Below are 26043 nucleotides of genomic sequence, written 5' to 3' on the forward strand. Positions count from 1 at the left end.
CAGATCGCGATCTCTACTAAACGTCATTGTATTACTACACGTATCTTCTAATTTGAAGAAGTGAGTTCAATCTAACTCTGTGTGGCCAACAAGTCACATGACTATCAACCTATAACAGCTTGCATGCACTAGCAACTGTTGACGCCACTTTGATTGGTTGGTGGTCACCTGACTGCCTGAAGTGTCAGACCTGTTGAAGGTGGCCCTTTCTAACGCATGGTTTCTCGCGTCTGTTTTTGTAGCTCCATACTCTGGTCATGGGCAAGGTACTGGTGTTTCCTCTTGTCATGTCCTACATAAAAATAATGTATATATGATTTGGTCTAGTGCTAGAGAGTGGCCTGTTTCTTTGGGCATGCGGTGTCAAACATAGTCTTATTTATTTAAATTGCAAGTGTAATGTTTAGAACAATCTGTTTGAAAAAAATGAAATACAGTCAAACCTGAGTGCTAGTGCCCACCAATACTGAAAGATGACCAGTTTCTGGTTGTCCTTTGATCATTTTTCCATTCACTAGTACTCAAGCTTGAACCATTCAAACTGCCTATAATGGCCACCCGTGTGCTGAATATGACTCAGTGGTCACTGTAAACAGGTTTGACCATATGTACTGTAATCAAACCAAGAAGAGTGAAGCTTTTTTCTCTTTTTTTTTTCAAACTTTTTGTTCAAATTTCACTGAAATTTTCTGTACCAGCACCCTAATTGAACATTTTTCCCCAATTGTGGTAATTTCAGCAGTACTACAATTTACATGTACCACAGCAGGACATATCACTAACTTTTAAGTAACTGTTAACACCAATTGTACAAACTTACATTGTGCCCAGCATCGAAGCTTTAACCTATATTTAACAGTGCAATCTGAGACACATGTATGTAATGGCACCTATCATAATTTTGCAAGGTGACCCAAGGACTGCCACATAAAAATGTGATGCAATGAAAGAGATGTACTACGTAATGCACACTTCAGATATTCAAGTGTTCATGACATTCGCTTTCATTTTTTTTTTAGTGTGGCGTCTTAGGGTACCCAGCACAATTGTGATCTTTATGTTACATGTACTCATGCTACCGCTAGTTCACCTTTATCCGCGGGGCAACCTCTATCTGTTGTTCTTAAAAATCAGGAGGTTTAGGGATATCCAGTCAACGGACGATAGTTTCAAATTTCAATTTTTGCAAATGTTCCAGTTTGAAACCACTATCTACCGACTTAATCCTTAAACTGCCAGAGTTTCAGCCCTATAAAATGCTATAAGTACCAGGGTTGGCTGCTGACCTCTAAAAAGGAACCCCCAAACAAGGCCGAAGTCCCTAACTTCTGGGGTTCGTGCGCTACGTGCGCGCAAAGCTGCTACTTCAGGGGAATATGCTGTCCCGGATATATTCGGGCACGGCACACAGGGCATGTATATGTGTGCCGTATATATCCGGGTTTGGCAGTTTAAGGCAGTTAATATCCCCCAATGCCCTGTTTTTTAGAACAACGGATATAGGTTACCCCACAGATAAAGGTGAACTAACGTTACATGTACAAATGTATAAGAATGCTCTATAGCGAGGATAGATGGTATTGTGTACATTGTATATTCTAAAGTTTCAACAGTTTCAAGGAATAAGTTACAAACTTGGTTTAGCCCCCTTTGAATTAGATGGTGATCGCTCTGCGGCCTTACAGCGACCAAAATTGGATTTGTGTGAGACAGTGTGACTCATAATTTGATAATGATATTATTATATTTCAGCCATACCATAGGTGTGGTGAAATGTATTGTATTCGTAATGTTTCTTTCTTTCTCCTGTCAAATCTTCAAATCGATTCAACTCCGTCGTTCCTAGACCGAATTACTTGAAATTTGGCACAATGGTAGAGTGGGTCAATAACCAGGTGATTTTTTCTCATTTTTTTCATATCTTCCTTTAAAATGATTTTATTCATGTTTTTTTGCAATTTTTATGTACATTTTGCCCTCCTGTTCCCAGGTATTACAGCCGAATAACCTAAAATTTGGTACAGAGGTGCCTTGATCATATGCCCACAAATATCCAAAAACAATTTTGGCATACGGTACAGCAAAATGCTTAATTTTGGCATTTTTTGCCCCAGAAATGACATTTTTGGCTCCTATACCCCCATTTTACAACCAAATGACCTTAAATTTGGTATAGGAGTCCCGTCTACATATGCACACATGAATTCATTGACACCTTTGGCATACGGTACAACAAAATGCTTAATTTTGGAATTTTTTTGCCATTGTTTGACCAAAAACGTACGCTTTTGGCTCCTGTTCCCTGGTCTTTTTTGACCTACATTTTGGTAAATAGGTGCACTAGATATTCATTCAAATGACCCATGTATAATTTCTGGCATAAACCACTTCAAAATGATATATTTGGGGACTTTTTTGGTAATTCTCCACTGGCCAGAGGGTCAACGACCTCAAGGTCGTTGACCTCTCCCACCTGAAGACAGCATGTGCACATGTCTCTATATACTAGTAACTTGATTAAAGAGGCAACCAATCACGTAGCCTGAGTCAACATCCCGAAGGGGATTGGCAGCCAATTAGTGAGCCCGGTGTTATCTGGATGAGTCCATTCTGGCACGGAGGGGGTACATATTTTTTTAAATTCATCTTTGGACTGTTGATTATATAATGTCTCTCAATGGGAGTATTTTTGAACTGGACTATTTTGCAATTTTACATGGGGTGTACTGGAAGAGTCCAATCTTGCATGGAGGGGGGCATTTTTTTAAAATTTGTTTATGGACTTTGGTGATTTGATATGTCAAAGTGTTTCAGTGTGGTTATTTTTTGACTGGTCAACTTTTTCAATTTTACATAGGTTGTGCTGGAAGAGTCGATCCTTACATGGGGGGATTTTTAAAATCCATTTTTTGGGACTTTGGTGATTACGTCCAAGTCCAATTTAGCGGATGTATTTTTGGACTGCACAACTTTAAATGGGGCATCGCAAGAAGAGTCCATTCTTGCATGGGGATGTTTTCAAATTTAGTTTTAGAAAGGTGATAATTCAATATTCCATTTTTAGTGGAAGTGTTTTTGGACTGGTTTATTTTACCTTTTCATGCCTTTTTTGCTTAGTTCAACCTTGACCATGTTTTCAGTGAGAGTATTTCTGGACTGGTCAATTGTGCAAATTCACATGGGGTGCACTGGAAGAGTCAATTCTTGCACTAGGAATTTTGTAAGATTCATTTTTGGGTGTCATTAAGTGTCATTAGTGGAAGTGACTTTTAAACAAAAGTGTTCGATTTTTGCACATGGGTGATTTTGGAATAGTCTGTTGTTGCATGGGGAGGGAGATGGCTGAAATATGCTGCATTTGCTCTCAAGCAAATGTCGGCCTTTCTAGTTCCATATGTAAAAATATGATTCAAAAGACAATGAAGCACTCAAAGTGTAAAACAAACTCATCAATTATCTCTATTACATGTAAATCTCTGGTTGTTTAACAGTCAGTATGCCTATAGAGGAAAGGGGATGTAACTAACATATTAACCAAACTGTAGTTGGAAGTGGTTAGTGAGTGTATATTTTAGAAGGGCTGAAAATACCAACCTGCAACTGGCAGAAAAGTTAATGGTACAGAAAAACAACTAAGCTAAAGAACACAGTTCATCCCAAGGACTGTTCTAATCGCATATTAGTTTTTTGACACTAGAATTCTCAGGGTTTTGTCCTTGTTATCATAATGTTACTTTATTATTTGTTGTTGTCCTTGTCTTGTTGGTGGGTGATTTGTGTGGTGATTTTCTTTTTTACATCTTCGTTGTAACACTTTCGAAAGGTGTGATCAGAAAAATTGACACCATGAACATTGTACCATGTTAGTATTCTAGACAGGCCACACTAATTTGATTTCTGGTTTCTCAGATTTTGTTGCTTGTAAAAACTGCGAGCATTTGGTGCGGTGATAGGTGCCCAGAATGGAACATGATCTTTTGTTTTTTCAGAAGGTAAAAAAGTTAAGAATGCAAATCCTAGAGCCTACAAATTAAATAAATGTGGCCTACAACAAAATTGAACACTTCAACCATAGCAGGGCTCGAAATACTGGGTAAATGTGTACTTTAATTGGTGCACCCAAAACTGTAGCTTTGCACCCAAATATTTTCGTAGGTCTATGTAACATTGTAAACATATCAGTATAAATCATATTCTTGACATCTAAGCGTCAGAAAAATAATAACACGTTTGTCATACACAAGTATGACAAACGTTTTATTAAGAATCTGATATTGGAATTTTGGTTCATCAAAATTTTTTAAAGCCCCAAAGCTGTGTGCGTGCCATTCCAACATTCTGCTTTATTTCTTGTAGTCATCCAAATTTTAAGCTTGGGTGCATCAGTGCACCTAAACCAAAAAAATGAAATTCGAGCCCTGCGATGATAGGAATGTACAAATGTAGGAAGTAAAAATTGAAGATGATGATTATTTAATCTACAGAATGGCATTGAACTTCAGTAACCAGTGTTCCCCTGTCCCCACAGGGTGCCACTGTTGGACCCTCTGGCCAGAGAAACCCCCCTCTGCTGAGGCTGAAGGAGGAACAAAGGAGTGTGGAAGACAGACAAGGACTTACAGGTAAAGTATATGTAATATATATTGAACATACAACTAGAAAGGCCACATTTTCGACGAAAATGCGGAATGTCTCTGAAGTGGAGAAAAAAAGAAAAATCGTCAGAAAAGAAATGATAAGTTCACGTTACAGTTGTCACTGGTTTTCACAGTGATGACTGTAACATGAACTTATTATTGCCGACAACAAATAAATCGACAACTTTTTTTATGTGCACCTGCCGCCACCGTAAACATTTATTTCCCAGAACATGTTAAATTTTCTCAGACCGTGAAAGTTTGGTACCAAGAAGACAAAGTGAATAACAGTACACTTTGTTTCCTTTCTTTTTGTCTCCCAGCCGCCCAGAGCCTGTTCAGTAACACCATCCTGAGTAGTTCCTCCAGCGCGCCCAACCTACAGACCTACAACCCCAAGGCCACTGGCAGGAAGTTCTCTGCACCTCACGTCGTCACACCTGTCTCAGGTATGGCATGTCAAGTACTTAGGAATAACTGACGAAGACGGAAGGAAAATGTTCAGACTTAGCATGATGTGCAAAATGACCAATAAACTAGTGGATGTACCAACTGATAAGTATCTGATACCACCTCGAAGAAGAACAAGGAATTGTCATGTGTTCAAGTACCAGAGTTACCAACCTAGGATTATTAAAAAATTTGTAGTTTCCCAGAACTATCATGGAGTGGAATTTGTTATCACCAAGCACATAGCTGGATAGTTTTAAAGAACATTTGCAGATCTTTTTAAAGATGTATCCTAAATTTCTTTTCCCAGGGATTGAGAGCTACTCTACTGTCCCCTCCATCCATCCCTTGGAGACTCTACATAACTCGCTGTCCCTGAAGCAGATTGACGACTTCTTCGGGTACGTCATCAAAGAGCCAAGTCGGCCCCAGACTCCCACCACCGTGTCTCCACCCAAGCCTTCCACACCGAACATGTACATTCCTCGCAAGGTATGCAACAGCTACTCATTGTTGATAATTAATATGAATTGAAAAAATTGAAAGTAAGGTAGTTTAGTATTTGATCTTCTCCAAGAAAAATGGTATATGAGTTTTTAGTACAAATGATTTTGTTTAGCATGAGACGCTCATCTTAAGACATGGAATTTTACAGTCTTAAATAGGCTCTCTATTGGATGCAAGTAGTGGACAAAGGTCAAGATGAAGAGAATGTGTTGGGAGAAAAATCCTTAAAACCTTAAATCTTAACTTACTCATTCCATTGTTTATGTTCTTTTGGAGCTTCTCTGCCATGTCCTTTGCCATCAGGGTATTTTGGTGTTCTCCCAGTCTTCTTCCTTTTCAGAAATTTATCAAACAATTTCCAGTATGGGTTCAACATGCCTTATTTCTTGTTCCTCTCTAAGTTTTGCCACAAATGTCTCCTCTGAACAGGTATTTCTATGTAAATCCAGTGTGATTTCTGTACCAGGACTGACTTCCTCTTTCAACATTTCTTCTTTATCTGTGTCCCAGGTGCTGCCCTCCAGCCTCCTGTTTGTAGAAAACGTGAACAGCAGCTGGCCGACCTCGGCAGCATCCAGCGCCGGCCCGTCCTCCCCAACCTCTGCAGAGAGAGACGTGGGGATCCAACTGGACAAGATGTTCGAACGGGGAATGATGGAAGCCGCTGAAAAATACCACATGGAGGATTCTCCAAGAGACGACGGGAGCAGCAGGTCAACACGGGGCGGGGAAGAGCAGCCCGGGAACAAGATGGCACCAGCACGGCATGATGGGAGTGGCAGACCTGGGAAGGAGAGCATCTCGGTGGCAATGCATGATGGGAGCGATGCAGCAAGCTGCCCCGGGAACGTCATGCCCGGTGGCCACCACAGCTCGGACATGGTGGACATCCCGTCCCCAATCCTGGAGGAGGGAGAGGTTCCCATGGAGACGAGCAGCGGAGAGAACAGCATGCAGACCAGCTGGGACGCTCTGCTGCTTCAGGAGGCGATAGCTGGCAGGACAGCAGCCAATGTGGACCACACGTCAAACTCAAACGGAGGAGAAAATGGATCTACGAGGGACCAAGAAATGGTGGCTGACACAAAGGCAAATCCAGAACCTCCTAGCCCCGTGGGAAGTGACCAAACTCTAACGAACTTGGAGACAAAGGAGCAATTATAGTGTAGTTGATATAATAGTAAGCAACTGGACTTCAGGTACAGTTTAGCACTACTTGTACATGAATGAAGTGTTTATTATTTGTATATATGGTGACATTTAAGAATGTTGTTCTAAGATTATCCCTGAAATGCAGCGTTTAAATGGAGCATTTGAATGTCTTTGTCAGCTGTTGTTGTTTTTTGTTTCCTAATATGTGAGCAACATGGAACATTCCTAGCTGTAGGATCTGTTTGACTTGTACATGTACTCCATTTTTTAAACGTTTGCAATTATGATTTAAAGTTTTGAGCCATGGAAAGCCATACTGACAACATGAATGTTTTGCCAAAGTTTAGGGGATGTTATGATAGGGATAGATACCAACACATTTTAAAGAGTGTATGATATATGTTTTGTATTTGAGAAGTATACTCTATGTAAACATGCATAGTAATTTATCTTAACATACACAGTGTGTACATATGGAAGATGTTGTTGTCATATTTTCAGTGTGTAATATAAGAAGAAATGTACGGTAAGTTGTTTTAATTGACCTGTTCCATGGAGGAATGGTGGAGAAATGTGTCAAATAAAATCTCTATTGAAAACATTGAAAGAAGGTCAGTTTGAATTCTTATAAATGTACGAAGAAAGTGGCAATTAAAGATCAGGAGGTGTGATGAAATGAAGGAGTGCAGAGGCATGGAGTCCATTTATTTTTGTGTAGCAAATGTGTTACTGTAAAAGCAGAAATGTTCATGGTGGATTAATGTTTGCGGTTTTCGCGGTCACCACTTTACCACGAACTTAAAACCACAGCGAACATTTTTCTATTATGGTATTAGACTGCAGTCTATGGTGTTACCGCAAACTTGAATCCACTGCGAAAAGTCCCTTTTCCCGCTACCGCGAAACTAAATCCCCGCGAACCTAAATGCATTTACAGTATTTGGGATTTTAAGACAATGAAAAGACATCATTTAAGGATATCTAATGTTTTAAAAATGTGATGTACCATAATCCAACTTGCTAAAAGACATTAACTTTTGCCAGATTAATGACATCTACAGAAAATGTTTTCAAATAGAACGTTTATGACATAGGATATTCCTAAGGAAGGTTAGCCTCCTTTGAAGACTTTGGGCGGGGCAGGCCTCGAAATTAACTTTTTCCCCTACTGTCCCAGAAGTGTTCCCAAAAATAAATTCCAATCGTCCCGAAGTGAGGATGGATGGTCCCAAGTAGGAAGTGTATTACAACAATAAATATAATGCTGAGTCAGACTCAGAGTACAAAATTTCTGTATAACTAATTGTCAATTACAAGTATATAATAAACTCAAAATCAACGCAGATTCAAACGTGTCTTCAGACAAACCAAACATAACAAGTGGAGGTTGGGAAAAAAAACTTTTAACTGGTGATTTTAGGCCATCAGAAGGACAATTATTATCTTCTGACATTAAAGATGTACACTGTTTGTGTAGAACTTTAAGACTTACATGTCGAATTTCCTTCTGAAGATTTTACTACTATAAATGCTGTGGCACGCAGCTGGGAAAATCCTTTTTTTAACCTCCTTGGGAGAATCGAGCAGACCATCAGTAAATAAGCTGCCACCAAGCTCCCGTAACCCCAGTATATGACATACTATACACTATATGACATATTACAGAGTCTAAAACGTTTCCAAAAATTTTTCTCTGGTAAAATGGCATTGTTTTCATTTTGTTTTTTGAGGTTCATGTGCCAGGATTTCCACGCACAATGCGCTGTAATACACTAGACTTGGGGAGCACGGATCTAATTTGGGGGGCTTTTGAGAGTCGAAAACTGATTTTTTTCATTCTGCAAATTTGCAGATTTATTTATTTTTCATCTGTAGTCTTGAAAATCTATGTGTAAATTGCAGATTGCAGACGGGTATTTCGAACACTGATGGGGTTTACATTCTGATGTTGATTATTTTTCTATCGTCCCAAAAAAGGTCCCAAAGTGATTTTCTAGTGTTCCCGGCCAAAATTTTTGGTGCCCCGGGCCTATGGGACTATGTTAATTTCGAGCCCTGGCGGGGTTGGCTTTTATTTTATGCAGGCGTTGGCTGGTTCGCTAGTTTTAAAGTTGGCAAAGGTGCTCTCATGCCTGGAAAGGGAATTTGCCGTGGAACGCCCCAAAACTCCCTTTCCCAGCGTAAGAACCCTAGCCACCTACACTGTTGACACTAGCGCCCCCCCCCCCCATAAAATATAAGACAACCCTGTCCCGCTCGCGAAGGAGGCTAGGTACATGTAGGAAAACGTCACTATCTCTATTGACTGGGCTTGTACGAACGGCCCTGGAAATGGAGTACGTATTGTAATATTGAACCATGGCACTTTTCGTTTGTGGTGTTTATCTCTCTTGTTGAAGCAACTGCTTTAACCTGGAGTGAAGAGTGGCAGCACTCACTGACAAATTCTCCATTTCCTGTGTCAAAGACAATATCTGAAAAAGAAAGATAAGATGATAGTCACGTTTTCATTGAAAGTTATTCCAAGGGCTTAGTTGAAGTGACACTTAGTTGTGTCGGAAACATTAACTGTAACACTTAGAAAATACTTGTTTTCATCTAATCAAAAATAATAATTTTCTAATAACTACAGATCATTAGTAGCTATCAATTTGCGAAAACGTCAGTGTGTAGCTTGTAGCATTATGCACGCACACGAAATAGAAAAACATTGCTTCATAGCAGTGGTATGTACCAAAGTGCTGTACTTTCTCATAGAAAAAATAATATTAGGTGCAATAAAACCTGCTGACGTCATCCATATGGCCCCAAAATCACATTTAAAATTCTTTCATGCCCATGTATCAATATTCGTTATGGCTCTATTCTTTTTTAATTCATATTAAAAGTGAGGGTTGCAGTGCATACCTCGCCCCCACCATGCACTAATATGTGCTGAAATATCCGTCTGAAGGCCCCGTTCATGTTGTGCTTGGCGTTCAGCCCACGACAGACGCCATCGACACAGGGAGTAAGGTTACCTGCAACACGCAAAAACAGAGGCATGTTACTAGATTCTGCATGATTGTGTCTGGACTTTCAGACACGTCTTGTGATGTTGAAATCGTATTTTCTGACAGAGAAACGCCCGTGCTGACAGGCCCTTACCCAATATCGAAGCAGATGAGTAAACGGCTTTGTATTCTTTGGAAACTTTCACAATTGAAGAAAGGGACAAACCATGATAAAAACAGTTTGAAAAGTCGATGAAAACAGTTTGAAATGTTGTACGGAATTCGATTTAACACAACTTTATAAACAACGTTATGATCTTAGATTCTCTACTTTTAGTCTTGATTTCTCTATCCGAATGGTTTCATCTGGTGGTTTTAGGAAAGTTTACTAAAAATCGTCCAAAAGCCATCTGACTCGTGCCCTGACTGATGATAATGCCGATGACGTACGTATGTGGCCTATATAACAATCTGAGTCCACTGCGCATGCCTGTTCCACGCTGCTGACATCATCCATGTCCGAAAGCTTGACCTTGTCGCCGACCCACACAAACTGACTGGGCCCCATGTCCGCCATGATCAGGGAGCCTAGGGGGGAATGCTCCAGGAGGTCCGCTATGTCGATGGCGATCTAAAGAAATAAAAGTTAGTTTGAGGACAACTAAACAAACTAGTGTGGGCCAAACTTACAGCACTTCTTGCTCAAATCAAAAGATACCGGTATCGGCCACCAAAAAGCAAGACCATATAAAAAATTATATAGCACGTTCAAGGCAAAAGATGCAAAACAAGATCGACCTAACCTTCCACCAAAATCGGTCTTCCCAACACCTACCGGGCCTTTTTGGTCAACTTCTTGATATAACTGCATCCATCAAGAAGTTATAGATTTATTTTGACCAAAAAAGGCATACACGCAGTTGCACCAAACAGGCACACACAGACGGAACATACAGACCCACCAAAAACAGTACCTTCATTTTTCGTGGAGGTGATATTTTTGTTGTCGTGCAAGCACTACAGCATGGGTCTAGTTCACTGGTAATGGAGTATGTTCAACTTCTTCTAATTTTTCTCATTACTGTGTTATGAAGAGAAGCAGTGTGTATCGTGATGTATCGAATTCACGGCCACTAGGCTATTGAACCGGTATTTTTTCAGGAAGTATGCTTTACTCTACTACTTCCTAAACCGGGTATCTCACTAGACCGTGGAAAATTGCGCTATATATATATATATATGCGAGGAATGGTAACAAACACAATTGGCAATAAATCGGATAATTGTGCTGATGGGCGTACATGGGCGCAAAATGTCGCAACATACTTAGTAACATCTAACCTATGATGCACCAAGTATCATGAGTGTACATCTTAAATCACTTCACATCTCTTTTTGGTGCAGTTTCAATCATTGCACATTGGTTTTGAATCTAGTGGCAATGCTGTGATATCCAGAAGCCTGCGCACTCTGTGCAACGCGAATGCGTCGCACAACGTAACAGTCTGAGCTCAAGCGAAAATTTGCACAAATTTGCAAAGTAGGCGCAGTTTTTTGGCGCAATTTGACGCTGTGCAGTGAGATACCCGCTAATACCCCCCCTCACATTAGGCGAAAATCGATCGGACGACGAGTTTGCGAGCTCTAAATTACAAAGAGGCATGACCCTGCATCCTCCTACGCACGGTCCCAACGGCTAGCTGACTGCTCAGCCTATTAGCCGTTGGGACCGTGCGTAGGAGGATGTGACCCTGCTGCCGACGAAGAAATGGCAGAGACCCCCCCTTCCTGTCAGGGTCATGCCTCCTCGTAATTTAGCTCGCAGACTCGTCGTCCTATCGATTTTCGCCTAATGTGAGGGGGGTATAAGGACACCTGAAGTCGTTGCCTCCACATCATGCTCCTCGCCGCCTCGATGTTAAAGCTACGGCCGACTTCCGTCACGGCCACGACACCATGCTCAGATAGACTCTCCGCGATGTTTTCACTCCGGACACAGTACCCTAGAAGCTGAAGAGAATTATAGTTACCCCGGATACGACACAGTATACCCGTATACAGTAACAGAGAGGCTAAACACAAAACTATTCATTCCGTTTAGCTACGATCACGATCGTTGACTGATCAATTAGTCTCTTGCACCGTTAATTCCTAGATAGATGATGACGTGGATACCTGATTTCTCTATGATGTGTTGTTTCATTTGTTGTTATAATTTGCATGAGAGCCCTAGAACCACGATGTTCCACCTGGACCATAAAACAACATACTGAAGTACCTTGAAATGATATGGAGACATCACCCTATCATTCTATGATCATGAGCTAATTATGTACTGGGTGTGCTACGAAATGACATTTTTTCAGGTATCTTCTCCCGGACTAATAACGTTAAATAAATAAAACTTTTTGACACATTTTCTACCTTCACAATGTTTGGATGAGATAGCTGCATTTGGAGTAGCATCTCCTTCATGATCTTGTAATTCGCAAAGAGATAGCACTCGTGCTGTCGTTTCCCCTTCATCCTCGCTTTGCATGCCGTCACGTCCCTCACGTTAGATTTGACGCGCTTGACGGCAACTTGTCGGCCTCTGTAAGTCCCCAGCTCCACCACTTTGGTGTAGCCGCGTCCCAGCAGTCGGGTGATGCTGATTTCCGCGATATCCTCACATGAGAGAAGTTTGGCCTCATGTTCAACTGGTTCGACGGTTGCCATTGATTGAGGCTTCGACACCATGGAACCAACCGCGTCTTCTGAAACGTTGATCATCTTTGTTATGTTTCTAAGGAATTGGATTTGGATCGCTTTTTGCTCCAGTAACTTGTCCAGTTGGACTTCCTCTGTCACGTTGACATCGTTTCTTCTTGGCTGATGATCGCGAGTTGTATCTTCCTCCACGAGACGTAACCTGTGTTTCCAACTGCTCCAGTTCAGAAACAGGGAGACCAAGACAAACACCACGAGAAGGGTGCAGAATACACCGACCTTTGACCTTCTAAACAAACGGCCTCGACAACGAACCATGTTGGTGCATTGGAGCCTTCCTTGTGTCTAAAGTATGAAATAAAAGAGGACAAGCGTAACAAATTATGATGTTCCGAACGTAAGGACGAAATCGACACTAAAGACAATTACAAGGCATGTCCCGTACTAGTCACGGATTCCACATTCGTTAACGTTGTTTAATACAGGTCATATTTGCGGGACACTTGCCACAACACTTTTTTAGCAACCCATAGTTTTCTCCTCTGACCTTGGACGTATACAAACACCTTAGTTTATACCCTGTTTTGGTTCGTAGTGCTTTAGATATAACGTTAATGAAGCCATTCATACGTTAACGTTACAAGTATCAACGTCCTAGTATTAGTATTATGAAAACAAAACAGGGAAAAGACCAGACTGAGTCCGACGGGGAAACGTCTATAGGGGAAAAAATTCGATCACGGCTGTGGTACATCACACAACTGTTGGTTTTGTTGCCAAAATAGCACACGCGGGTTATGACGAAAATTTCTTAAAATCCAAGGAAGGGAACCAAGTTAAGCTTTCCGCAATTGAGACTTTTTTGGTAGAAAACTGCACCACTCTATTACGTGGCGAAGTTGAAATGAATACATAAAAGTGGCTCAACGAGAAGTCTTTTTTGTTGTTGTTTTTTTTTGTCTTTTTTTCGAACAAAATGGTTCGGAGAACTCCCTGAAAGTTAATGGAAACGTCCATCATAACTAATAATCAGAATTTCGTCTCTTCGTATCGCATAACGATAAACTTTTCCAACCATACTTTGCCTCAGACCAGTGACATGTACGACACGTTTCAAAAGGAACCAGTCGATAAAAAAACAAACAGTACTAGTTGTGGTATCTACGTAAACATAACCGTCTCCGTAAACATGGCGTCAGCGTTATGTAGCATAACAGGAACGTCGCAGACAATGGCATTTGTTTTTTCTAAAACAAAATAATAAACAGACAAAGCATTATCTTTGTGAAATGATGAAGTAGCAAAACATTGAACGTTTCTATTATTATAAGAGAAACAAAATTCTCTACTTATCATGGAAGCTCATCTGTGTTGGTGATGATCATAGTACAATGCCAAACTTTCATACAACACAAAGGTATACACGGATCAAAATTGCGACCATGTTTGCCTTCTACAAGATCGAAATAGTCAACAAACTCTGGCGTCTCCAGCCAATATGACATCAAATCATACCGTGGTAAAAGGAACGCGTGTTAGAAAGACAATATATGGGTACATACCTAGATATAACGCCAGAAACTAATCCTGAGCCAAGAAAAACCCACCTGTTGCTTTCCTCTCAAAACAGACCTGACTGAGCTTGGGGACTGTACATTATATGTTAGAAGTGAAGTGCGCCCAATCAGGGTACTAAGTAGCCACAGTGGACAAGAGCATGGAGTCTAACTGGATCTTGGGTCAGGTAGGAGTTGCCTAATATTATGACCGTCAGCAGTAAGTCATTTCAGATCGTGAGTCTGTGATTGTTGTGTATGTTGTCTTGCGATATGGCTCATTTCGTCACAAAAGTAGCGATTACAAAGTCGTGCACTATCATGCTGGTCTAACGTTACGAACCGACGAGTTCGACAGGGTGTGACCTTACTAGAACGGTGAACTTCAAGTCGAGAAGTAGTAAGTTATATATAGAATGTGGCGAAAGTGTATCATTATCTAGGCTCACACAAACAGCACTGTAGTGGAAAATCTATCGTGTAAGGCCCCACACGATACATATTTTTGAGATCGTACCGGGGTCTGGTATCCAGGCTATGGAATGTGTCACTATACGCAGATTGTGGATTAGATCCATGGATTGCCCCCGGATTAGGTCTTTATTAACGTCAGACATTTATCATTAATCTGTCAGCGGTGACTTTTTACATCGCTAAATTACCAAACACCTCGTAGTTCGAAGCTTGGCCATGAAAAGGCTCACAAGTATCGCCCATCTTCAACTGTTCAGCACCACTACTACTGATTGTGTGTCGAAACATTCGATCTATACCATCCTCCTACGCAGAAACAGCCAAAATGCCTGTCTGGATGTGCCCTGCTCTTTCAACCGTCACCCTTAGTTCTTGACCGCCCTGCTTATAAGTATTAATTAGCTTACCCTTATACATGTGAGACAGCTTTTGAAAACGGAAAGCCTATTCTCTGATTGGCTGACAGCTGGGTTTTTTTTGGGGGGGGGGGGGGGGTAGTACCAAGTGCGTTCTGTAACATTTCTAGCCAGGCTATGGAAGAACCAACTGTGGTCAACTTCTTTTCCTCACAGAACAGCTGGATTTTGTACGACGCACCCACGGCTTTGCAGTCACCTTAGCCTCTTTCGCAGACCTCCTTCTTTATCCAGTGTGACCAGCGTTTATTTTGGGAAGTTAGGGGTAGCGCTGATTTGCTATTTTCAACATGAGCACTCTAAAGTCTAAAGGTGCACTCTCACTGCACATGGGGCACCGGTGCGGCACTGCGGGGCCGGGTTCGTTCACTGCGGTACTGTTTTGTAATTTTCGTTTTTGTTAATTTAAAGATTGCGTAATACGTAAAAGTGTGACTTTGAAGACAACAAAATACACAAAACGGAAGAAAATTCGTTCTTTATGTCTGAAATTCGTTTACTCATCGTTGCGAACCCCGCAGTGCCACACTGGTGCCCCAAGTGCAATGAGAGTCCACCTTAATGCCTGGGTGCTCGATGCCGCAAACCTAGAAGGCCTATATTGCTTTATTTGTGACTTTGGGAATCTGGTCCATGACTATCAGTCATCAGTCATTTCTGCCTGTGACTGATTTCAAGAGTAACTTGCCTTGGAAGAGATTTTTAAATACTTTCTAAAACACCAATCATTAATATTGACGCGCAAAAAAACGGTTATAGAACTTGATGCTGATAAATCATGATAAATGAATAATTAAAAAAATATGCCTTCTTGTTTGAAAATCTAAGCAGTGCACTGTAGTTGGAATAATCCCAAGTGCTCCCAATCTTCAAAATTATATTAGATATTAGGTATCAGCTATACTGTCACTGCTACATAATATAATAAACCACTGTGCAAATAGCGCACACGTCGGAGAAACGTACAAATATATATTGCTCAAATAAAAAATATGCTGAGGTTATGATTACTTGCTAATAACATAATGCATTGATTATGTACACATAAATGTCTACTAAAACATTGTTTCTTAAGGAAATTTTACTTACTAATCTTGCACGGCCAGCGGTTCTCAGTTATTCGTACCCTTTCCCCAAACTTTCAGGTCTTGTGGTTGCAGTGTTACAAATTTACGCTTCAAACTGTCTAGTAAAGTCTACAAACAGTTTCAAGCAGTCGCTTTGAGCCCTTTGTTACGAAAATACGTCACAACAGCCCCAGCACCTTCGTGATGACCTTGCAATTGTGAAACAAGCTTAATATATAACATAAACATAAGTAGGTCAAATAATCCATTGTTTTGAAGTTTGGCAATAGAACTGAATGAATTTTTTCTCGCGTTGTTCTGACTACTTATTCACTAAGAAAACAATCGCGGTAGCCTTTTTTCTCAACTCTGTATTTGTGTACGGATACATTTGTCGGTTAGGAGCACCTTGAGCCTTAGAAACGTTACGTTGATCGCAGCAAGCCTTTTGCACACAAAGTAAGTCTGTAATTTGTTGTTAATTCTAGTGGTCTTTAGGGCGTGTATGGGTGGTTTCTGTGGCTGCATTAATTACTGAGTTGGTGATGTGAACTGTTGCTGGGCATTCTTGGCTGTGTTACCGGAATGGCTTTCATTGTTACGTACCTAGCTACTTTATTCTTCAAGAAAGAATATCAAGGCACGCAGCACACGTAATCGATTTGTATCAACCATTTGAAAGCTGGAGGTAACACAACCCAACCACCCGTATATTCAAGTCCCATCTTTTTAAAGTCGAAGTTCAAAGTAAATTACATCAATATGATTTGTATAAAACAGACATAAAATACGTGACACAATTAAAAACGATAAAACGATGTTGACAACGTCGTATCTGAAGAGAACGCTTTATTGAAAACTTTCTCCCGGCTACACACGGACTTTTCCTACTGGACACCAAAACCAAGTAGCTTCCCGATAACTAAACATTAACACCATCAATAATAGATATATCATGGCCAAAACAGACCCAATGCAGTAGCTCATGAATGTGGTCTGACTATAGAATGGCACAGTCATATCTGGAAAAAAGCTTTATTAAAAACTTTCTTTAGGGCTAAACACCAACTTCTCCTACTGGACACCAAAACCAAGTATTTTCCCGATAATTCAACGTTAACACTACAAAAGTCTTATCAATCATAGATTTAAATGTTATGGGCAAAACAGACCCAGTACCTCATTAAACTGGTCTGACTAAAATGGCAACCTTACATTTGTAAATAGAACTTTATTGATAACTTTCTCCCGGGTTAAAAACCAACTTTCCCCACAAGCCAAATATATTCCCGGCGAATCAACACTAGTACTAACACCACAAGACTACTCAATTATAGATATTATCATGGGCAAACCAGAGCCAGTATCTAGGAAAACTGGTGTGACTAAAGGGGCTGTCACATTCGATCGCAAACTGGGGGCCTTCTTGGGATGTTTGTTTAACTGTTAGCCTGACTAAATCTCAGCTTATAGCAGCCCGCCTAACACCCGGCTGGCGTGGAGGGGCCAGTTACAGCCCTGGACAGCAGAGTTTGTGTTACTACACAGACTATTTAACTGTCTTGGCCAAAAACGTTAGTCCACGGTTATTGTTGATGGTCGTTTCGATGGAAGCCAGCTTGAAAACTATACGACATTAAAAGCTTAGGAATTAAATGTCGTACAGCGACATACGACATTAAATTCGCACAACGACATACTGAGTACGACGAATGCGACCGCGCCCTAAAATAGCGCACCCAGCGGCCGTCCATCTACCCAGGAAAGGGACCCATTAGCCCCTGACTGCGAAATATTGTTTAACTACAGGATACCCACAACTCAACCATATTGTCAATACATATTACTTTGAAAATGTTTTGCCCTTCGGCAAACCCTTATTGTTCCACTGTTACCATATCTTCCTTGACTGCATCTTAACTTCATTTCCGAGGGCAACAATGGGTTATTTTCGCAGCACTTGAGTGTATTTGTACTGTTGACACTTCCATCTGATCGTCTGATATGAGTAATTTTGCATAGATACTGATGAATAACTAAAAGTGACAATGGCCGATAAGTGTGATGATAAAGTTGATACATGTACTATTTGTACTTAACCCATTACAACGACAAAGAAAGTGGGTTTGTGCCAAATAGCAGTTGCTCAAGCAACTTAATATGATTTTTCAAAATTGTATCCAGTTGCTTGAGGAATTACTATTTGGCATATCTTGTTTCTAAGCTTATTACCTGGATGTCTAATCTTTATTGACATCAACAAGTGGGTTTGTTGTGGAAATGTAAGGAAGTAAAAGGAGTACCACAGTACCCATCTGGTACAAACAAGGAGTGTAAGAAAGATGGACCAAGGAACATGATATAGTACACAGCACTCGAAATGTATTATAGAAAAAGATGCTAAAAGACTAAACGAACAATGGTTCATTACTCCTTATAATTATGAGGTAAAAAAAAAGGACGTTCGTAATCCAAACAGAAGAAATACGGTAGGTATAAAAGGCAAAACAAGCTGACGTTGACGTTGACTCAAGACGAGCTGACCCGATTGTGTGAAATACGCTTGATATGGGGGAGTCCTCTCCCTGATCTTAATTCTCGATCATCCAACGTGTGGCGTTTTCTCGGAGAAGCTCCATGATGAGGGTGCTGTCTTTGTTCGAGTCCTCCGGTAAGTTGTCCCGCTCCAACATCGCGTCCGCGTACGCCTGCTGCGCCAGCCGGCACGCTTCTTGATGGTCATTCCTGATCTCGTAATGGAACACTGAGAAGTTAAGCGCCAATCCCAGTCGAATGGGGTGTGTTGCGGGCATCTCGATAGCAGCCACATCGTGCGCTTTCTCGTAGTACGCCTTGGCATCCTTCACCATATGCTCTCTCTCTTCGCCCTCGCTGATTTCTGCCAGGTACCGTAAGTAATCTCCCTTCATCTCGCAGTAGAAGACTTCGGCCTCTGGCTGGTAGATTAGTGATGCACATGGGGATAAGGAACCTGTCGAGCAGCTTCACGACTTCGCCGCACATCTCCTTCATCTCGGTCTCCACCTTCTCCCGTAACCACTTCGCCGCCTGGCGGGTTTCCGAGCCGTCGGCCGCCTTCTGCTCGGCCGACGCGATGATACGCAAGGCGGACCTCCGGGAACCCACCTTGTTCTTGTAGGCCACGGACAGCAGGTTCCTCTCCTCTGCAGTTAGCGGTTCCCTGCTCATATGTATCATCTCCACCACCTGCTTCATACACGACGCCATGTCCTGCCACCGCTCTGCTTGTTCCCACAGCTGGAATGATAACAATTATTCAGGCGATCAGAGATGGCAAACTTCACCCCCTCCACACATCCTCAGTGTTGCTATTGTTTTGTGCTGCACTTTCATGTAGATTTTGCAGTGATTTCGTACATGTTGTGTTACCTAAGTATGTTAATGCAAACATAATCACATTTACTCACTCACACACACACACACACACACACACACACTGCTTTAAGTATAACAAAAATGTCTTTGGTCATTAACTCTAAAGAACACTGAATCAGATGCCAGATGTTTCCAAAATGCTTTCCGGTGACTTGTTGCCATATGTACGAATGGTCTGTTGAAATAAACTGCATAGTAATACTATTTGAAGTCTCATCGTCTTAACTGGTATTTTTTGTATGTAATTTATTACAAGCTTCTTGATACAAAAAGTGAATATTCTTGGGGAAGAGTCACAAAGCTGAGGTTGTTGGTAAGACCATGTAACATTATCTAAATAATTATCCTGGCTTAAACTTAACCGAAGCAGACACACACACACACACACACACACACACACACACATACACACACACACACACACACACATATATATATATATATATATATATATATATATATATATATATATATATATATATATATTCACTGCTCACACACACGCACACAGAGACCACCCCCCCCCCCCCACACACACACACACACACAAGACGGAAAAATACCTTACTTTCACATTGTAACGCTACGTACCTTGGCCTTCTGTATCAAAGCTTCCTTGTCAGCCATTTTCCAACTTCAGTGTTGTCAGCAATACACAACTGCATTGAAAGCAACAACAGCTCAGTAATATGTACATAGAAAAGGCGCCATGGTGACACGCAGGCTACCCTGGGTCTGACCCTAGTACCTGCAAATACCCGTTTCACCAGGGGAGTCACACCTTGGGCACATTAAGGTAAAATACGAGCGGGAGGAAACACTCGTATCGAACCCAGGTGTGACATCAAACAACGCTCAGGTACGCACCTCAAGACGCCAACCCCCCGTCAGCTAGTCAGAAAATCACATAAAACTTAATTAAGCCATGCTGATTGGCTTCTGCAAAATAAGGCAACCTAAAAACCAAGGTGTCACAGCCCATAGCATTTCGACAGTCCTCTCTGCATCCAAATTTGTTTATCGATCGGATACCAAGTTAGACATGTCAGCTCTCATGAAGCTGAAAACACGTGTCTTTCTAATAGAAAAATTAGAGGGTCAAGATTTTAAATTTTCCCAGGGGAGCATTCCCCGGACCCCCTAGGATTGTGGCGCCTCCGGCGCGACGCGTCGCGCCTTCGGCGCTCCATGTGCTGAATTTTTTTGGCACCACTTCGCCCCCCCCCCCAAATACGACATTTGCTGCCGCCTCCTCTGGTATCGCCAAATGCCGTCCGACAACCCAAGAGAGACGAAGAATAAGCGTTAAGGCACTTACATGGAGAAGAAATGAACACACAACACAGGTGGCTGATGTCAAAAACAACCAAATCTCTACCTAGAGAGTAGTTTTTGAACAGGCCGATGACTTGCGCCTGTAGGTTAAAGATAGGAGATAAATAGACGTAGGAATGGTGGTAGGAAGGAGCAGAAGAACCTGTTTACGCCCTACAATTATGCAGGCTACAGCAATCATGGGTTATCGTGTCAGAGGCGTCAAATTTACCATCTGGGGAACCTCAAAGATCGGTTATACAAAAGCAACGAATTTCTCTCAAACATTGACAAACAAACGTGGCCAGAAAATGAGAATTTGGGGGAAAACGTACCTTCTGTTGCTTGCCTGGATTTACACCGTAGCGCTCGCTTTGAAGACAGCTAGGTGACTGGACAGGCTGTGCGCTGGGCAGGTAATAAGTGGTCTCCGATTTGAATACAATTACCGAGTACGAGTTAAACCAGTTTCCAGTTGTATGGGAGGTCCACCATATTGGGTGGATAGGGGGACACTGATTACTGAGTTGGTGATGTTTACTGTTGCTAGGCATTGTTGTCTGTGTCAGCGGAATGGCGGTCATGGTTGTTTTGTTCTTCAAGACAGAACCTGAAGGCGCGCAGCACCCGTAATCGTTTTGTATCAACCATTTCATTTGAAATGTTTTAGATACGCTATTCTACGTAATGAGCTATTCACATTTCTCGAATCCAGTACAGGAGATTTCAAGAGACTCGATGCTACAGACAGATTTGTATATATCTTTAGATGCCACAACTCCCATAATGCAAAGATAGGCAAATATATCAAAGACTGCTTTGCTATTAGAAAGAATACCGAAACTCATGATTAGCCCAACTCGATTGTAACATTATATCAAAGACTTGTGTTATCCCTACTTGTTATGTTGATTAGGATGTTAAGTCTTATTCTATACACCTATTTTGTACTCTGTGTAATAGTAGTTGCCATACATTGTACCATGTACAAATGTCGTGCAATAAAGTTCCCTCTTTGAAAGCTGAAGATAACGTAATCCAAATACCCGTATATCTAATATATCATTATAGTAAGTCCATCCGTTTCAAAGTTAACATGATTTGAATCAAACAGACACAAAATAAATGGCACAATTAAAAACGATGTTGGCAGCGTTGTATCTGAAGAGAACGCTTTATTGAAAAAATTCATCCGGACTTGACACCAACTTTTCCGACTGGACACCAAAACCAAGTAGCTAAATTTAGATTCATGATAGATAAACATTAACACCACAAAAGACTAGTGAATCATCGATATAAATTTTATATCCCAGGCAAAACAGACCCAGTACAGTACCTCATGAAACTGATCTGACTGAAATGGCACAATCATATCTAATTTATAAACGCCAACTTTTCCTGTTGGATACCAAAACCAAGTAGCTTCCCGATAATTCACCATTAACACTACAAAATTCTAATCAATCATATATATATATATATATATATATATATATATATATATATATATATATATATATATATATATATATATATATATATATATATATATATATATATATATATATATATATATATATATATATATATATATATATATATATATATATATATATATATATATATATATATATATCTCTTATGGGCAAACAGGCCCAGTGCCTTGTTAAACTGGTTTGACTAAAATGGCTACTCTCCAAGCAGAGGTTAGGCTCCGGCTGTTTTAAACGTTTTTTAGTCGTTTTTATCGGTCTTTCTATTTTGTATTTTATCTTGCTGTGTCAAAAACTTGGCTGGCGTACTTCAAGAAAAATGACAAAATAGAAAGCCCGGCAAAAAACAACTATAAAAACGTTAAAAAAACAGCCGGAGCCTAACCTCTGCTTGGAGAGTATAAAATGGCAACGTTACAGCTGTAAATAGCAAAATAGCCGGCTCGCTTCTTGAGGGTCATTCCTAACGTCGTAGTGGAACAGTGAGTAGTTTAGAATAAGCGCCAGTCCAATTCGAATGGGGTGTGTTGTTTTCAGATTGGCAGCCTTCTCGTGCGCTTTCTTGTAGGACTCCCGAGCACCCATCACCATGTCTTCTTTTTCTTCGCCCTCGCTGATTTCAGCCAGGTACCGGAAGTAGTCACCCGCCATCTTCCGGTAGAAGACTTCGCTCTCCAATGACACCGCATCCGCCACATCCACCACCGACGTGTCGACTCGTTTGATGAGGAACTTGTCCAGCAGCACCAAGACCTCGCCGCATATCCCTTTCAACTCAGTCACCACGTGCGCCTTCTCCCGTGACCACTTCGCCGCCTGGAGGGTTTCTGAGTCGTCTGTCGCCTTCCGCTCTGCGGACGCGATGTTCAGCAAGGCGAGCCTCCGGGAGTCCACCATGTTCTTGTAGCCCACGGACAGCAGGTTCCTCTCCTCTGTAGTTAGCGGATCCCCGCCCATCTCCACCACCTGCTTCATGCACAGCGCCATGTCCTGCCACCGCTCTGCTTGTTCCAACAGCTGCAATGATAACAATTATTACAGGCGATCAGAGATGGCAAACTTCACCCCCTCCACACATCCACAGTGTTGCTATTGTTTTCTGCTGCACTTTTATGTAGATTTTGCAGTGATTTCGTACATGCATATGTTGTGTTACCTAAGTATGTTAATGCAAACATAATCACATTCACTCACACATACACACACACACACACACACACACATATACACACACATTTATGTATGTAATATATAGACTCGCAAATTCACACACACACACACACACACATAAACAAACACACACACATACACACACAAACACACACATACACACACACACACTTACACACACACACTTACACACACACATACATACACACACACACACATACACACACAAACACACACACTTACACACACACACACACACACACACATACATACACACATACATACACACACACACACACACACACATACATACATACACACACATACACACATACACACATACACATACACCGTCACATTGTAACACTACGAACCTTGGCCTTCTGTATCAAAGATTCCTTGTCAGACATTGTCCAATCTTCAGTGTTGTCAGCAATACACAACTGCATTGAAAACAACAACAGCTCAGTAATGCATACATAGAGATGACGCCATGCATGGTGACACGCAGGCTACCCTGGGTCTGACCCTAGTAACTTCAAGCAAGGACGTTACATCAGCTTGCGGCAAGTACCAGTTTCACCAGGGGAGCCACACATCGAGCACATAACGTAACAACAATTAAAGGTACAAACCCCAAGACGACCCCATAAACTTGTTTCCGCCCTGCTCTGTAGGCGTGGCCATTAATCACCAACTGGTAAGAAAATCACCTAAAACTTAATTTACGATTGTGGCTCCTCCGGCGCGAGGGGTTGCGCCTTCGGCACAACTTCGCACCCAACCCCCCATGATGCCGCCTCCGCTGGTATCGCCAAATGCCGTCCGAAAACATAACAGAGGCGAATGATAAACTTTAAGGCACTTCCATGGAGAAGAAATGAACACAACACAGCTGGCTGATGTCAAAAACCAACCAACTCCTACCTAGCTAGAGAGTAGTTTTTGAACAGGCCGATGACTTGCGCCTGTAGGCAGTAAAGATTGGAGATGAAGGACTGCAAGAATGGTGGTAAGAAGGAGCAGCAGAACCTGTTTACGCGCTGTAAGTATGCTGGCTACAGCAATTATGGGTGACAAAATTTGGTGTGAAGAATATGCAGTTGTCTACTCAAGTCGACATCTTTGCCGAAGAAGCTGTTCATGCCCTGCAATTATGCAGGCCACGCCAATCATGGGTTACAAAATTTGTTCTGAAGTACATGTAGTTGTCTACTAAAATCGACATTTTTGTGTTGCGGGTGTGCCATGCCCAGATACCGGCGATTCTGACCCCATTTCGCGAAGTGAGTGTGATTTCTAACTGATAGACAGTGCTAGGAACGGTACAATAACTGTACATGTCAATGTCTTTCGTCAGGTATGATTAGGCATGACATATAGTCTCTTTTGAAATCAAAAAGAAAAACTTTTGAACATTTGGATTGCGCTTTAGCCCCACTGTCATCATTGTTAACGCTTCAAAATCTTCTAACTCCTAAATTTATAAGTTGATTCTGAGCACACCGTCTATCTAATCGTCAGTTAGATTAACCTTTGTACTTTTATCCGGTGACCTTGTTGTACTTTCTTTTTGAGTTACGTCGATGTAGGTTAGACATCCAGGTAATAAGATACACCAAAAAGTAGTTACTCAAGCAACTGGATATGGTTTTGGAAACGGTCAGACGTTTCGGATAGAATCCACTATCCTTCGTCATATGTACTACATCATTGTCTTTTGTACTATGTTAGTTCATAACGCGTTTAGTTTTCAAATCAAACATTAACAAACAAACGTCGCCAGAAAAGAGAATTTTGGCGGAAACTTACCTTTTGTTGCTTGCCTGGATTGAACACAACTAGGTCACTGGGCAGGTAAGTAGAGGTCTCCGATTTGAATGCAATTATCGAGGACGAGTTCAACCAGTTTCCAGTTTTATGGGAAGTCCACCATATTGGGTGGATAGGGGGACATTTCACAACAGCCAGTGTGTAGCAAAATAACACTTTAGGCCATATTGATTTGATTACATGGATGACATCCTCTGGGAACTCCAAAACTGATGCGAGCGAGCGAATAAAAAAAGTTTGGCCAAAAACAAGTTGCCTTTAGTATGAAATCAAAGTGGCCAGGGAGGTTGAACATAGGACTAAACACACATAGTATGGTATACCAACACTTAGGTGTAGAGACCAGTACATCATACGGGTGCAAAACATTTGTTTCTTCTTGGACCAATCCGGAAAAAAAACAGACCTGAAAAAAAATCAGAGGAACAGGTTTCGCCAATTACAAAATGGACACACTATATGTTGGCAGGCATCTGGGGTCTTACCGGGGACCAAGAAGACAACAAGAGCGAAGTCAAGTAGAGTTTACGTTTATAGTCAATTGTACCAAGTTTCTACAAAGACAAAGACAGGTAGAGAGACAGTTACCCTTTATTATATGGGATTTTAAAATGCCAGTGGGAGTCCCGAATAATCCACAAAACAGATTCCTTTGTAGCAAAACTGACCAATTGCCATTGTTTTAAGTATTGCCAGTTTTCAAGTTTCCACAGATAATCAGGTCCAGTTTCAGGTCCGGACCTGGAAATGATCCTCTGGACCTGAACGGGACCTATACCTGAATTTTCTGTACTGGTACCTCCCCCTACCAACAATAGATTTTTCTTTCTGTCCTGTCACATCTTATTCTTT

The 26043-nt window shown here is 41.3% G+C and overlaps 4 protein-coding genes across 5 annotated transcripts in view; 1 reads left to right on the forward strand and 3 right to left on the reverse strand.

Moving 5' to 3' along the window:
• LOC118421674 (inositol hexakisphosphate and diphosphoinositol-pentakisphosphate kinase 2-like) overlaps positions 1–7426 on the forward strand; it is a 36112-nt gene extending 28686 nt beyond the window's left edge. The window contains 5 exon segments of the mRNA XM_035829121.1: positions 243–266; positions 4529–4622; positions 4961–5086; positions 5398–5579; positions 6105–7426. Coding sequence (XP_035685014.1) covers positions 243–266; positions 4529–4622; positions 4961–5086; positions 5398–5579; positions 6105–6758 — 1080 coding nt within the window. The 3' untranslated portion in view covers positions 6759–7426.
• Positions 7427–8807: 1381 nt separating this feature from the next.
• LOC118421673 lies at positions 8808–10347 on the reverse strand. The gene is made up of 3 exons (XM_035829120.1): positions 10190–10347; positions 9654–9766; positions 8808–9220 (listed from the first exon to the last, which is right to left on the reverse strand). Exons 1-3 carry the CDS (start codon positions 10314–10316, stop codon positions 9128–9130), a joined length of 333 nt encoding a protein of 110 aa, XP_035685013.1. The 5' UTR covers positions 10317–10347; the 3' UTR covers positions 8808–9127.
• Positions 10348–16793: 6446 nt separating this feature from the next.
• LOC118421122 (14-3-3 protein eta-like) lies at positions 16794–21132 on the reverse strand. The gene is given in 4 exon segments (XM_035828281.1): positions 16794–18921; positions 18923–19240; positions 19970–20037; positions 21028–21132. Coding segments are annotated over 3 exon segments (723 nt in total). The 5' UTR covers positions 20006–20037; positions 21028–21132; the 3' UTR covers positions 16794–18552.
• Positions 21133–22514: 1382 nt separating this feature from the next.
• On the reverse strand, positions 22515–25324 carry LOC118421123 (14-3-3 protein zeta-like). 2 transcript variants are annotated; one of them, XM_035828282.1, is made up of 3 exons: positions 25171–25324; positions 23733–23801; positions 22515–23205 (listed from the first exon to the last, which is right to left on the reverse strand). In XM_035828282.1, exons 2-3 carry the CDS (start codon positions 23766–23768, stop codon positions 22603–22605), a joined length of 639 nt encoding a protein of 212 aa, XP_035684175.1. In that variant the 5' UTR covers positions 23769–23801; positions 25171–25324; the 3' UTR covers positions 22515–22602. The 2 variants fall into 2 exon arrangements, with proteins under 2 accessions (XP_035684175.1, XP_035684176.1); XM_035828283.1 differs by lacking the exon at positions 25171–25324 and adding an exon at positions 24286–24394.
• Between the last annotated feature and the right edge of the window lie 719 nt (positions 25325–26043).

The sequence above is a fragment of the Branchiostoma floridae genome, chromosome 8 (genome assembly GCF_000003815.2).
Source record: "Branchiostoma floridae strain S238N-H82 chromosome 8, Bfl_VNyyK, whole genome shotgun sequence".
Taxonomy (NCBI): domain Eukaryota; kingdom Metazoa; phylum Chordata; class Leptocardii; order Amphioxiformes; family Branchiostomatidae; genus Branchiostoma; species Branchiostoma floridae.